Source organism: Pseudomyrmex gracilis, unplaced genomic scaffold (genome assembly GCF_002006095.1).
Source record: "Pseudomyrmex gracilis isolate BER0280 unplaced genomic scaffold, ASM200609v1 scaffold_17, whole genome shotgun sequence".
Lineage (NCBI taxonomy): Eukaryota > Metazoa > Arthropoda > Insecta > Hymenoptera > Formicidae > Pseudomyrmex > Pseudomyrmex gracilis.
In genome coordinates, this window is record NW_018020601.1 from 502,744 (window position 1) to 518,565 (window position 15,822).

The following is a 15,822-nucleotide window of genomic DNA, read 5'->3' on the forward strand; positions in this document are numbered from 1 at the left end:
TCTTCCTCGATCAAATCGTGAGATGAGGTTCCAACGGCGGGCGCGTTGGACAAAAGTAACTCGCTCTTTCTCGCGAGTAAATCACCGTGAAATTTTTTTCGCCGGCGGTTCGTTCCCGTTAAGTCGGAGATGCACGGCTTTATGCTAATTAGTTATTATAATAAGCTGCGTTAATTGCTCTAACAGGTGCTCGGCTCTCACGGCGTATGTATTTGGCCATACCGTTTTTTAATTATACCAGACCGGAATTAGATGTCGCGTCACGTGTGGCTACGGTTATTGCGTAACGAATTTGAGAAACAAAAATGCGGAACTTTTATGTCTTCCTTCCTTTTCTCTCTTTGTCACGGAAGTGTAATCGAAAAGCGATAAATATTTGACATTGAGTTCGCGTCGCACGTAAATAACGTCTTCAATTCACGTTGGTAAATTTTCCACATGGAAAAAAATTTGCCAAGCCTATTAGAACTTTTGGTTTTTTTGCCAAAATATTTTTTGTTGATGGAACAAAATATTCAATAGAGTCAACAATTTGTTTTGTTTTAGCAAAATTTTTCAGGAAAATAATAAATTGATCGATCAATGATATCAACGGTGCTTTACGTGTGTTTTTTTATTTTTGGAAGTTGCAATTAGGCGAGAGGAAAGCTCGAACTATGTTCAGTGAGCCGACCAACTAATCATCTTCCTTCGTCCGATTAACGCGGTCTTGTTTCTTTTTGAAATGTGTTCGGCGAGAAATGAATGCGCGTGACACAGACGCTCGCTGCAACAGAACACAAAGTGATTAACCTTCATGATGATGTTTGAGATAATTCGAGATATTTACAAGCGCGTATGCGTGCAAGAGAAAAACGCGTGCGTGATCGTCGATTTTGAAATTGCATTTTGCAACGCCGGACTGCATTTCCGTAACGCGGAACGTTTAAATGTTCTAACGCACACGAACAAAGTTCGCGATTTATGTTCGTCGGGATATCGATTCGGAAAAATTTGACGAGGCGATTCAATCCGGTAATTTGCGGAACGAATTTGCGAATTGAAAATAAGCGACTCTCATTTAACGGTATCAATAGCCGCACTATTTTGATAGAAAGTGAACATAAAAAAAATCTGACCTATATATGTTATACGCGCGCGAGTGTGTGTGTGTGTGTGTGCGTGACGGACGTCGTCCGACGGACACGAACATCGCGCGGCAAAAAGAGCGTGCGTGCAAAATTTAATCCGTCTGCGCAAATAATATCCGTGTGCGCTTGTAAAATCTTAGATTACATAATTACGGTCATTGCACGGTGAATAATAAGAGCAGCACCGTGTGGTGTTATTGCAACTTGTACGTTTTTTTTTTTATCGTGATAAGTACTTTTTCTCGGAAATTATTTAACAGCTGTTCGTCTTGTCGTCTAAAAAAAGCTACGATTTTTTCCGCATCTTGTGATCGGATCGATTGATTATTATCATCACTCTTTATTTTATATGTCCACGAGATATTTTTTAATTCTTCCGCGTCGCAGAAAAAAATCTAGTTTACGCAGCAAACACGCGCGCGCGAAACTTAATTCCCAAACCGGAAACGCGAAGAAGAAACGCGTCTATTTTCTGAAATGAAATAACATCAATGTTTTTTTTTTTTCTTTCTTTTTATCGTACATGCTTTCTCTCGCTAATGACAGGCAATGAAATCGTAATGGATTTTCATGTGCCATTTCTTTCGCGTGTTTCTGCGTTTGATGAGCATTTGATGCGATATTACTCCGCGTAATCGACGCCACGTGGAGCTGAAGTTTCCAGCGTTTTTTTTCGTAAAAAGTCGGTAGCGGAGCTGAAAAATTCAAGCGACCAGTTTCTATTACTTCTGCAGCAAGTTGGAGATGTATTTCTTTGAACAAAAAAATTTCACTCACATGTATTCATCGCGAAACGAGAAATAATATCCTTCGAAGGCGCGTTGTTCTCTCGCCGTGTTAAATCTTGAACGGGAGAACAACAGGAAGAGAGGAGGAGAAACGTAACAATCGATGGCAAAAGAAATCTGCCGGTGCGGGGGGAAGGAAAGAAGCACTCGGATAATTCGATTATTCCGGGTATTCGGAAGACGATTTCCGCGCGGTTTCCGCGACCATCTGTGTCTTCGATGCCACGAATACCCGTGATCGTCGCACAACACGACGCGGCGAACCGCACAGCAGGCGCGACACGTGTCGAATAAATACAAATAACATCACGCTATCTCGAGTTTCACGCGAGAAACCGAGTCACTCCGGCTTTTCCCAGTAACTACAGCGGACTAGATTTTTCCCCAGATCTAGGATAGGTATGTAACGCAATTTGCCGCCGGTGATCACGTCGTTTGATACACGTCGAAAGCTGTTACAAGAGCAAGAACGTCGTCGTTGCGTGCGAGAGAAACGTATAATCCGAGCGGACGTTAATTTTTTGAACGGCTGAGTGGAGCGCGCGTGTGACTTAAAACGTGACTCTCGAGGGAATGACAAATCCCCACGTCGCACTGATTGCAGATTGTCATGTGCGCGAGAAGCGATTGATGGCTCGTCGATCAATCGCGCAGCAAACGAGATTGAAAGACGATTCGCGCGAGTCTTCCTCGACGACGTTGTCGCCTCCGCGGCACGCGGAAACATTGCGAGGATCATTATTTTACAAGATTGATTGATTTTCATTATTTTGCCCCCCCTCCCCCCCCGTCAATCCTCGCGTGGAATTAGAAATCTCGCGCGCACAACAACGGATCGATGCGCGCCGATATAATTTAGAGCGCGATAATTTCTGAACTAGAAATCTCTCTGTTTCACAACCTCCTCCAGAAGATTAGATTTCGTTTCTGATAAACGCTCGATTTCTCCCGCGGAAATGCCGTTTCGGGAAAATCTCGCGAGACGCGACTTGCGATTCTCGAAAACGATTCCAACGCTGCCAATCATCGTTCGTCAATCCTTTCCTCTCGGATGGCAGCTCGGGATTTACGTCTCTCTTCCATCGTTCTTCGCGCGCGCGCTTGCAACCTTCGTCGAAGGGGTTTAACGAACTCTTCTCTCTCTCTCTCTTTCTCTCTCTATACTTCGATTCGTTCGAGCTATCGTATATTCTCGACGAAAATCTCACGCGGAAGAATTATATTCCGCCGCAGACTCGTAAAACTCTTTACGACTTAATTCTGCTTTTTTTTTACAATGAGAAACTCGCGATTACCTCGAGATCGACATCGCGCGAAGACGGTCCTTGTTTCGCGCACAATGTACACGCGTGTGTTCCCGAACCTTAAGAGAGAAAATTATTACGCGTGTAATAATTTTCGAATTTCGCAATATAATTCGAACGTTTTCTACAAACGCGCTCGATTCGAAACACATATATTGCGTCAAAAAAATGACGAAGCGAGCAAATATGAAACTCGTGAAGAGCAAAGCAAAGTGTCGAACCTCCGCCTCGTCTCTTTTCAAGTATTTCGTAATTCGTTTGCTCACTTGCCAGTAGATTTTGTGTTCCTTCTAGTAAAGAAAAAAATCCTCTTTTTGCAATAAAATAAATAAATATGTTTTCTACAATAAAAAGCAATAATCTGTAATACAAACAGTTATTGTGCCATTTGTGTAATGATAAAACGAGAGACGAGCGGCAGCTATTAATAGCGTTTCGTGCCGCATATCGTGAGGCAGATTGCGCGCGTATACGGTAGCGGCATCCATTGATACAGCGAGAGTGCGGAGAAAGTCGGTGGCGGAATCAACGAGCTTCACGAGGTAGACACAATATCACGAACATACACCACGATGATCAATCACGAAAAGAAAATTAGTTCGATCGAACTAACAAATTGACGGTTGAGAGGATACGTACCGAGCGTGACGAGGTGCGCGATGACGAATAAAAATTATAGCGTATAATTGAAGGTATATCGAAATCGCGCGGGCTCGCGCGAAGGGAAGAGGAAAAAAAAAGGAGGTACACGGACGTGAAAACGGAGGACTCCCTTGTGATATTTCGACGAGAGAGAGAGAGAGAGAGATAAGTCGCAAGTAGATCGCGGATTCAAAAATTTTGTCTGTCAATGAAGCGATCGGAAAGCAAAGCGTGTCTAAGTGCGAAATAATATACGTGCGAATTAATTTTGTTAAATTCAAAATGTCGACCCTGACCAAGATGCTTTTTTTTTTCTTCAAATTACAATTTTCACAAGAAGGTAAAGAAGTTGTTGTTTCTACATACGAGACGCGCAAATCAAGAGCATTCGATACAGATTGTCCGATTAAATCTAATTCGAATTCCAACGTAAGGTAATTTATACACTTTTAAAAATATTTCGCACTAGCGTTCTCACCTTGTTATTTTATCCTAAGATAAATGTCCCAATAGCCGAACATTTGTTAGAGAAGTAATTGTTACATGTATAAATATTTTAATTATTAGCTTCTTCTAATTTTACATATAAAAAATATAAAATTATATAAAATCTTGTACAAATTTTATTGTTATAATGATTTTTTAAATAAAAGTTCGGCCAGTGTGTGACCGGTCATTTTGGAACATTTGCCTCAGTTGAAGTACTAAGAGAATCGTGTAACAATTTGTACGGTATTTTTTATTTATTTTCATTCTGTTCGGGAAATTATGTTGCGAAAAAAAGAAGTTGCGTGGAATGAAACTCTTCGTCGAAATGTAAAAGCGAAAATTCGAAATGAAGACCCGGCATCTCTTCGGCAACTCTTTGTGCTTAGACTTGTAACGATATCGTTTGCGGGCGAGCAAGAGCAAAAGTGTCATGAAGAGTGAAGATGAAGCGGCAACAAGAGTGAAGCTCTCTCGAAGGAGGTGCGAACGAACGAAAGTGTGCCGTCTGTATACGTAGTCTTGTTCTTTAGAGGGGGATATAGTTCTTCAGACGCCAAGAAGAGCACGAAGAGACCCATGCCCGTCGAGGTACACGTCGTTTCCACACAGTGGGGGCAGCGACATAAGTACAAGACGGTCTTAAGAAAAGCCTTCATTCTGATAGCAGATCGCAATCGTACGAAGTCGGTGAATTTGTGCGAGAGAATACGAAACACTTCGATCCGGAGTCGCGAAGCAACCGAAAGACGCGAAGAGGCGACACGACTTTTGCGGCGGGGGGTTGAAATCGCAATCCTCCCAAAGAGAGAAGGAAGAATCGTCCTATTTACGAGACGAAAGAAGAAACACTCGCAGGGGGAGACCGACGTATCAGATTCGCAGACAGACGCGGTAAGTAAATTGCGCGTATTGCAAATGATTGCGTTTTTTTTTCTAAAAACGCACGATTATGACACGTAATTGCATATAATTGTGGCTAATTGCGCGGAGATTCTGCGGAATTCTGTGATTACGCAGACCTGGATCGAACAAGAAAAAAATTCACTACGTGACTACCGCACGCGATAGAAAACACCACGCCGATTTAAAAATAAAAAAAAAATAACGTTACGAGAAGTAGATATGTTTAACGATTTGATCGCTGATTCGATAGTTAAGTCGTTGAATAAAATATGTATTTTCATTGATTGCACGTGCGATTTTAATTTCAGTCCGTATAGCGAAGGGGTCGGATTTCGTCAGCGTGCCACCTGCGCGCGACTTCTGTCCGGCGCGATCGATTTTTATGGATCGCGAGCGCGAGATCGCGAACGGAATCACGTTCGACCTTCCGCGAGTGATCGAACGTCGATCACGATTCCTATCGCCGTTCTATCGATTGATATTCTCGTAATGTTTGATCCGAAACGGCTAGGGAGCGAGCATGGGAAAAGCGCTAGGAATGCTTTCGTCCTGGCCAGACGATCGATATCTTTCGCGTCGCGCTCGTGAATGATAATAAGATACCGCTTTTCTTCTATTATCTTCGTTCCGCTGTCACTTTTCACGTACGTCGATCTCACTGGATCTCTTTTTAAAATCGAGTAGCTGTTATTAACTGAGCGATATATATTTATTTATATTTGTATATTAATTTATTATTTTATTATGTGAATCAATTTTTATCGAAATCGATTTTGAAAAAAAAACACGCAATAGTTACTTTGATCAATTATCGCGATCAATTAATTACAACGCGGAGATTTTGTTGCCATCCGATTTTCTTTTTGCATTCGACGCTGCAGGTCGACGATTCCGTTCGCTTAAATTTCTTTTCGTCGTTTCAACACGCAACGTGACTGATTTGTCGATTGACAAACTGACCGACTGACAAAATTGTCTCAAATTCTACTTTTTGCGAACAACGGACTCATACGTGAGATGTGTTTCATTCACTTTGCGCGCTTCCAAAAATTCTTACCGAATTATATTCTTCTCGCGGCGTTTTTTTCTTTTGTAGCGTCCCACTCCTCGTGTAAAAGTCGCTCGATTCTATTTGCGGTTTCTCGTCGATCGTGAGGTGGATCCGAAACACCCGCTTGTGTGTACGATTTTCGCATTCGCTAGTAGTCCGACGATGCGACAAACGACCGAGATTCGGACTCGGAGGGTTTCTACCCCCCTTTCGCGAATAAATGAGGCTTTTCAGGAGCTTTCAAGTTTCGTCACCTGCACACGATCGTAGAATTTTTTTTTTTAATTGAATTAAATTGAATTAAACGACGTGTTTGTTTGAGAATACGCGCGTTGCAGCAATTTTTAAACTCGCTTGGCCGATTGGATTTTGCGGTCTCGGCGTCAGACGCGTCTTCAAATTGCTTTTTACAATCAAGTCGCACGGTTACGTCCCGATAAACTGCGACGCGATCCAAAAAAAAAAAAAAAAAAANATTAAACGACGTGTTTGTTTGAGAATACGCGCGTTGCAGCAATTTTTAAACTCGCTTGGCCGATTGGATTTTGCGGTCTCGGCGTCAGACGCGTCAACAAATTGCTTTTTCCAAACAAGTCGCACGATTATATAACCTTAAAGGAAAAAAAAAAATAAAAAAAAAAAAAAAAAAATGAAAGAAAAAAAAATACATACACCGAGAGGTTTGAGGAAATTACGGCTGTTAGTATCAAAGTAGCGTGCGCTATTAATATCAGAAGCGAAAGACTCAACTGACGACAGGAAAGAGCGCGCGTTTCATTCGTTTAATTCGTTTTACTGCGATTTTTACGATCATTCCCGCGATGATGACACGATCATTAGTTAATCACCGCACCAAAAAAATTATATTCTCGTAAGTAGAAGATTTTATACTTAAAAAATCTTCTTAAAGATTTTAGATGATATTCTTCTGAAATTAAAAATATATTCTTTATTTAAGAATATATTCTTAATTTAAGAATATAGTCTTTTTTGATAGTGAGATATATATATGTTAACATACAAAGATGTTTTTTCGGGTTTGAACCGCGTTAGTGTCATTTTTATACCGACGTTTCGTGAACATTACAGCTCACTTCATCAGGGTTTGAAGAACAGCCTGATACTGTATCAGCCTGATACTGTATCAGCCTGATAATGAAAATGACACTAACGCGGTTCAAACCCGAAAAAACATCTTTGTATGTTAATACTACACACCGCGAAAGCATCAAATATCAAATATATATATGTTTTTCTATAGAGGCTTTTTATATTCTAATCAGTATATATTCTTATCAATATTACTATTTAGAGGATTTTTTCTTAAAATAAGAAACTCTTCTTGGCGTCTATTTTAGTATAAAATATACTTAAAGTAAGTGGGATATCCTCAAAACAAGAATACAATTTTTTCGGTGCGGAGTTGTTGTACACAGCAACAAGTAATTTGCAACGTGCAATTAACTCGCGTAAAAAATATATATATCTCGCGCGCGCGCGCGCGCGTAAGTTCTTCGATTTTTCTTTTTCCTAAAAATCTGCTGAACAACAACATTCGCACAAAAACGTTTCATCGAGGCTAATCGATTCGTTTATAAAACTATACCGTTGCTTTGCGCCATTAATGTTTTGCGCGCGCGTCCTTAACAAGTAATAAATGCAGTTTATTTCCGCAGGAATCGTGACGGACACGTTCGCGGACGAGACGGATTTGAAAAGTTTTTTTTTTTTTTTCTCATCGCCGCGCGATAATTAACGCGCGATATCAAACGGCGTTCGCACGTTTCGACGCCACACTCTACTCCACAAACGGCGATGATTGATCTCCGCGCGAAACCAAGTAGATTTTCTACTTGAAAGATGTGAAAATTTTCGACGCAAAACAGACGAACGAAAGCGCGTTGTCGCTTCATGCTGGAGTTGTAGTTCCGCACTAAATCGGATAATTCGCTCGCGTCGAACGCGCTTTTGTTTCTTCTCGGTTTCGAGAAAGTTAGAAAACGCGAGCCGAATCCGATCCGATCTAAAGGACTGAGGACTTTTCCCTCTTTCGGTAAAAAAAAAAAAAAAAATAAAAAAATAAAAACAACAACAAAATCCTAATGCGATTTGCAGATATCGCGGATATTCGCCTGAATACCGCGACGACGAAGTGTAAAAGCGCAATTGACGATACGAGCGACCACTTGGGTGCGCGAAACACTGTATACACGGCAAAATAATGTTTGCATCTGAAATCTTAAGTGGAATCGCTTAAGTGCGACGATAATGGAGGAAACGATTATCGCGATTTGTTCGCGATATGCCTATTTGGCTCGGACAAAACAAAAAGTTGGGCACTCCTATGTATGGACTCATAGAAGTATCTTGGGTCAGTGTCTCTAACGGTCTCGATCGAGCAACTTCGATGGCGCTATTGTATCTCTCGAAATAATTTGTGCGCGCGCGGCGCAAGACTCGACTTCTCCGAGAGTTGGAAAAAAAAGTGTATTTGGGATCTTCTCGACGGAGAGAGGGGAAGGATCACGGTATGCCTCTTCTTTTTCTTATTACATATCGTGGAATTACTTGAAGGCCTTTAAGCTGCTAAATTCTGAAATTAACAATCGGGTACTGTTAAACGCTCGCTCGCTCGCGCGCGCAAACGGACAATCGGCATTCCTCAAATCGGGATTCCTGTGATCCGCGGTAACGGCGCGGTGAACGGCGGCGCAACTCGCTCGCACGATTGTAATCTCGGAGAGGAAGCACCTGTGCAGCTCTCCGACGAAGTCCTTCGTCGCCTCTGTCGGCGCAATTATGAGAGAACCTTGTAAAGTCGCTCATTAGTCACGTGCGACTCGAAGAGCGATCCTAAATAGGCGATATCCTTCGTTTTTCCACCGCACGCCGTTCGGCGTAGAGTCAACGTGCGGAATCGCGCTCGATAACGCGCGCGCGCGCGCGCGCACAAAAAGCAACGTTTTCTCTTTGTTAAAGTTTTTTTTTTTTTTCTAAAAAAGAAAAAAAAGTTCTCAGAATGAAATAAAATGTTGCGTCACAAAAAAGAGATATTTCTGTATAAAATCCTTTTCTTGCGTCGAAAATTTGTCGCGGTGTGAGATCAATTTTCAAGTGGAAAATCTCGTTTGGTGAAATAAATATCCAATAAAAAAAAAAAATGTACACGGTATGTATATAGGTTTCTCATTTTCTCTTATCGGATCTTATCGCATCAGAGCTATCAAGAAAAATTTCAATCGATTAATTACTGTTATACGCCTCGATTAGACAAATTGCTAACATAGTCGAGTGTTTCGATTTTCAAGTATTTTGCACGATTAATTCGCGAAGGACGCGCGATATCTTCGCGTGAGAAGTCAGCTCTCCGGAAAGATCGCGGCGCATTAACGGGGAGGAGGGAATGCGTCTTGCGGGATATGCGATATTGAGAATTTCGTTAAATAAAGAATTTCTCAATTTGCACACAGCCGATGAATCACTTTGCTTATACGAGCTTCCGCGCCACATCCCGTGAGATTCCGCGTATGTACGTACATGTTAAAATGGTGCTGCTGAAATCAGCAGCGTAAAATTGGACGATTAAAGAAGCGGTGAAAAAGAACGAGTACGCATCTCTCTCGCGAGATTCGTCCTGTTTTTTTTTTTTTTTTTTTTCTAACCGAGTTCCGCGTCTTCGACGAGAGCGCGACACGCGTCAGTAGTGATTTATTTTATTCCGGAGACGCCGAATTCCGAGATTCTCGCCGCGCCAACCTCATCTTCGCGCGGCACAAAAAGCAAATTTTTCGATTGTCAGCGATTTTTTTTTTTCTTACAAAGTCTGTTGATAAATCGTCAGATCGATTCGCGGCGAATTATCGTTGCCATTTGTCACGCGCGCGCGTGACGTGCCGACACATCTTCAAACGCTCGAAAATTCGCGGCGTTCATTTATCTTCGGTCTGACGTTTCTTTCGTACAGCGAACGATAATAAATAAAAATAAAAAAAAAAAAAAATAGAAAAAACCAAACGAAAGAATAGACGATAGTTCGTGTGCGATTTTCATCAGACGTGTACGCGGTATCTTCCTTTGCTCAGAGACGGTGAAAAAAAAAAAAATGGCCCCGTTTCCGCTTCGCGGAGTATAGGTGCGATTAGCGTGCAATTATTCGGGTCAACAATGGGATCCCGCGACTACGTCTATTACTCGATAGCTAAGTGTTTCTCTCTTCTTCCCTCCCCCGCTTTCAGCTTCCGTCGAAATTGAAGGTTGCTCGTTTGTCGCTACGCGAAAAGGGGAAACCTGTTTCTATATCGAGAATCAAAGCGCAAGGCGCGTAATGACACGGCTTTGTAGAAAGTATGACCATTTACGACTGACGTTTGCGGAGACTGCTGTCGTACGAACGCGAACGGTAGTAATTTAGCTAATTTTGGGCGGTTACGCACGCGTTCCACGCCGGAGACATGTGTTGCGCGTGTGTATACGCTTCAATAATTATCAGATCCGTCGGAAGAAACCGGATTTTCTTTTTTTAAGTCCGCATGTGTATGTATACTTTTCTCTCTCTCTAATTAGACAACAAAAACACAATAGTCGAGATAGTAATCGAGATATTTATTAAATAAAATATTCAATAATAAAAAGTCGTGGTAACAGAGAAATAAAACAAGAGCCGTGCGAAATATTAAAATAAAATCTTGCTTATTATTCAATTGAATTGGAAGGAACCAAAAGTTCGATACTGTTTGCTAATCAAGTTAATTAGACTTTTATAAACTTGCATCAACAACCGTGTCCGGCTTGTATTGCGAATTTTTGCTCGACCCATCACACATACGTTTGATTTGAAAATAAAATATTTAATAATATTTTATCTCTCATTAATATAGTCAATAATATATTTTACAAAATATAAAATATATTACAAAATATATTTGTTAATAAAATATTCCGTTACCAAATATTTTGCTTACGTAAGGTCGTTTTACTTCTTTCTTAATCGGATAATAATAGAGTCTCGTTTCGATTATTTGTTTAAAAAATCGTAGTGTCAGAAGTAAGAAATAATTCGAGCACTTTTTCGTATCGCGTGCGACATAGATATGTCGTCTCAAAGTATATATACGATCGTACGCCACGTGAGACCGCGCGAACAGGTAATATTACAATGCCGGTGTCTCGCGCGTTACGAAATCGCGCATTATTATGCAGCGCTCATAGTGACACATACGTAACCGTGTACCGGTGCTTTTGTTTCAGAGAAGTAACGGTCCATTCGGAACGTACGACGCGTAATAAGATATGCGCGAACGCTTTGTTGGCTAAAGCAACGAAAAAATTGAAGTAGAGGTAAAGAGAGAGAGAGAGAAAAAGAGAAGGAAAAAGAAACAACACACGCGCGTGTGTTCTCATGTTTTTTAAGAGAATATTTTTTTCTCAGAGAGTAACGTTATTTGACTTTTTGTATTTAAATTCGTGGATGTAAATAAACTCCGGTCACTTTAACAGACTTGAATAACACACACGAGATATTTAATTCTCGATTATTAAGATAAACGGTTTCTTTTGATCCTATTTTAAATACGAAAAAAAAAAATAAGTGCACGTGCGTTGTGCAAACAATCAAAAATCAGCTGTAGAATATCGACCGATGATAAGCACTCACTTGTTGACAACACGGTAAGACACAACAACTTTACCTAGCAATGATAAGGACAATCAAAATCCTTCATTATCATATGTGCGTAATTTCTTGCAAAAAAAAAAAAAAAATGAATTTTGTAATAAAATAACATCTGCTGTTTTTTTAAACGTAACATTGTCAAAAAATAAAGACGCAAATAATTTATAATATATACAATTGGAACGTGTACATAAGCCCATAAACTTAATGTAAATTAATGCAAACGTATGACCATTAAGATAAATTCGCAATTGACAAACTCGTCGCTAAGAGCAAATCGGATTATGCAAATAACGAAGCAACCGGTTGGGAGAATACAACAAGAATATAATAACAGAGCTATTACTTCGCGATAAACGTCTATTGAGACGCCCTCCCCGTCAAGATATCATCGTGCGATTACGCTGACACGACAGAAAATTGCCATCTTTCAAGATCACAGCGAGAAGGTAAGACAATTCCGAGTGGAGTCCCGAGATAAAACGTGCTTGACGAAGAAATCAAGGGAACAAAAAAAAAAAAAAAAAAAGAACAACGGATATGTGCGGAAAGGATACGGATATTTGAAACGCGTCAGTCTTACTTAGATGTTTGCGGCCGCGGACAGCCGCTCTGAGAAGAGAAGGATCAACCATTGTCTCGTGTACGATTGCTCAGCGATAAACGAAGAAAAGACACACACGCGAGAGAAAGGGTCAATCCTATGTATTACCTTATTATAACCGACCTTCTGCAAGGTCCTCCTTTGCAAGCACGGCAGAACTTTGTAGCTGGAATGCGTGACTCAACAATTTTATAACCCGCTTTCAATTACCCTTCTTGATGCTCTTGTTTCGTTTGTGCCTTCGCTGCCAGAAGGAGGAGAAGGAGAAGAAGAAGAAGAAGAAGAAGAAGGAAGAAAACGCGAGGAGAGCGCGCGAGCAAAAGGCGCAAGGAGCGTCCAAATGCCGCATCGCGTTTGTCTCCTTTACCCCCTTTCTCGCCTCTCGTCCTTTTTCTCGCTCCGCTCGCAGGGGACGTGATTTATTCGACGTCAGAACGCGTACAATCGCGTGTGTATGCGCGCGCGCGCGCAACCACAAGAAGGAGGTTCGATATAATAGTGTGCGTGGCTAGACAGGAAACGCGTCTCTCTCTTCTAAGGACATCCACCCCACCGAGCGAACAATTTGTTTTGGCTCGTTTGCTCGCTCCGCTGATCTGGAGCGACGCTACGTCACTGCCGTGTATTTAATGCCGCGAAGATACGCATTTTGTAGGAAAAAAACAAAAAAATAAAGAAAATTAAGATATTAAATGCCAATACGAGCCAATGTTACGGAGTTTTATGTAATCATTTTTTTGAACTTTACTTTATTTTCTTCTTAAAGAGTGAACTTTCGATCTGGGATCTTCATCGGTAGTTCTTACAGAAATAAATTTAAAAAGATATAAAACAATTGAAACGTTGGAAATTCGAGAGATTAAGAAGATAATTGTCTTGAAAAATGAGCGTAAGAAAATTCAATTAACTATATTGATACATTAATATTTTTATTACTATACTATTTTTATGTACAATAAATATTTCATGTGTACATAAAATATAGCGAGTTTAATTTTGATTAAAAACTCGGGTTTATTAGCTACGAGAAAGTTAATTAACCAGATATTGCTAACAGCCACAAGATTCTTGCAGAATTTCTTGCGCATAAAATACATGAGTTATGGTGTCCTACGTTACGCGTATTATGTCCTTCTTCCGCGGCCGACAACTTCATATACTATTCCGAGTTGGTTGTGCATTTATATCGCAGTTGTCTCTCTGGTTTTATTTTTTATACGCGCACCGATTATCCGCGTATCGAAAAATAAGTCGCATCATAGAAATATCTCGTGAGTAATGCCCGACACGCCTTTACAAAAATGTATTCGTCCCTTTTCCAGATATCGCGACGATGGTACCGATCCTGCTGATACCCGTAATCGGATTCGTGGCGGCAAATCCCCTTCCAGACGCGCTGGATAACCGATTGGTTTCTCAAATTCAAAAGGCGCTCTCGCGATCCGCGGAGAGTCGCCTCGACACAATGCACGAGAGTCCAAACAAAATGAACAAAATGATGGAAAATATAAATAAGACGCAAACGGTTCTGCCGAAGCGCACGAGCGATCGTCTCAGAGCGTCCGGTTTGGAAACGACGGACGGATTCAACGAATTTGTTGAGAAACGGACGATAGGGCGAAAACACAAGGCTATATTCGTGGATTATCCTCTGATACCGCATTACCCGAGGGTGCCCGCGTACGAAGTCGACGACTCATCGGAGATCACGACGAAAGACAGATTGTCGGGGGAGTCCGAGAGATATCAGGAGAGCGATATCTTCTACATACGACTGCCGCCCACGCCGTACATGTTCGTGCCCGGTCTTGGCTACATTTCGCAGCCGCCCGCATACTCGACCGCCGCCCTGAAGCCTCAAATATCTCTCATCGCCCAGACGCTACCCCAGCTGTCACCCCACATGAGACCCACGGTGCGACCTCAACCGGCGGCGGCGGCGGTGGTGGCAGCAGCCTCGCAGCAGACCGTTAATCCTTTCATTAAATTGCCCATAGACTTTGTGAGCAACGGCAAGCCCACCTCCGTCTACCAATGGCAGAAGAAGCCCGGCAAGAAGCCGACCGACAGTCCAATCACCAACCTGGACGAGCTGTCAGCCGGCTTTGTGAGCAACGGTAAGCCGACCTCCGTTTATCAGTGGCAGGCGAATCTCAAACCGGCAAAGAGGCCGGACAATTCGCTCAACAGCCTCGATATGGGGCCTTACACCTTCAATGGCAAATTGACCGGCGTGTACCTGCTCGGGGCCGACGGATCGTCCTCCGTGCGCCAACCCATCCGGTATCCCGATTATCAGGACAATTATCAAGCCACGTACTACTGAGCACCCGTTCCCGCTAATTCGCAAACGTCGACTGCGAGGCCGCGACCGTACAATTTGCAACTTCGTATCTTTCGTGGCGAATATGTTACGGAGGAGTGACAAGTGATTACACACACGTGTGTTCCGAACTTGGAATGTGATACTTGGGTCGCGATAATAGTTACTTGCGAATCTTGACGGGGAAGAGAGCAGCCAAGTGAATCTAAGTACGCGGAACTCGAGTCTGCTACCGGCGATAATAACCACGTGTCGAATGTTCCAGGCTCTATAAATCATAATGAACGCGCGCTGTACATTTGTAAATTACGTCTACCTACCTACTCCTCGCGTCGCAAAAACATCACGCGCTTCATTATTGATATCTTACTAAACGCGCGGGAGTTGCGAAAACGCGTGCGTTTCTCGCTTTCGGAACAAGCGTGCCGAGCGTCCTGAAATTCGTTTGTTACATCCTGTAATGTCGCTACGATGTATTCGACGCTTCATCTGTTTTTGTAAAGTGTACAGAAAACGCGAAATTTTACGTAAAAGTTTAAAACAAAATATTTATTTTTTACTATATTTTTATAAATATATTAATATATTTAAAATATTTTTGTAATAGATATCTAATGTATTAATATATTGTTTTTTTTTTAATTATATTCTAGTGATACTTTCAATGTGTGTGTTTGTATTGTGTGTGTGTTACAAAAACAACGAGTTTCTCGAGCGGTTTTCACCGGAAGCGCGGAAAGTTTTCCGCTAGATTGCGGCAATGAAGCAAATACTAGTTATAGAAATTTTTGTATATCGTTTTGCACTTGTTTTGCTCTTTTTGTACATTATAGAATATTTATTATTGATCGACGGCGCGCGACGTGGACATTACACATTTGTAAATATGTTAAATACATACGAAAGTTGTTTCACGA

General features: G+C 41.5%; 1 protein-coding gene across 1 annotated transcript; it reads left to right on the forward strand.

The window, feature by feature from the left end:
* Nucleotides 1-5,028: 5,028 nt before the first annotated feature.
* On the forward strand, nt 5,029-15,477 carry LOC109864120. The gene is made up of 2 exons (XM_020445035.1): nt 5,029-5,244; nt 13,905-15,477. The coding sequence occupies exon 2, from the start codon at nt 13,916-13,918 to the stop codon at nt 14,906-14,908; it is 993 nt and encodes a 330-aa protein (XP_020300624.1). The 5' UTR covers nt 5,029-5,244; nt 13,905-13,915; the 3' UTR covers nt 14,909-15,477.
* The last annotated feature ends 345 nt before the right edge of the window (nt 15,478-15,822 follow it).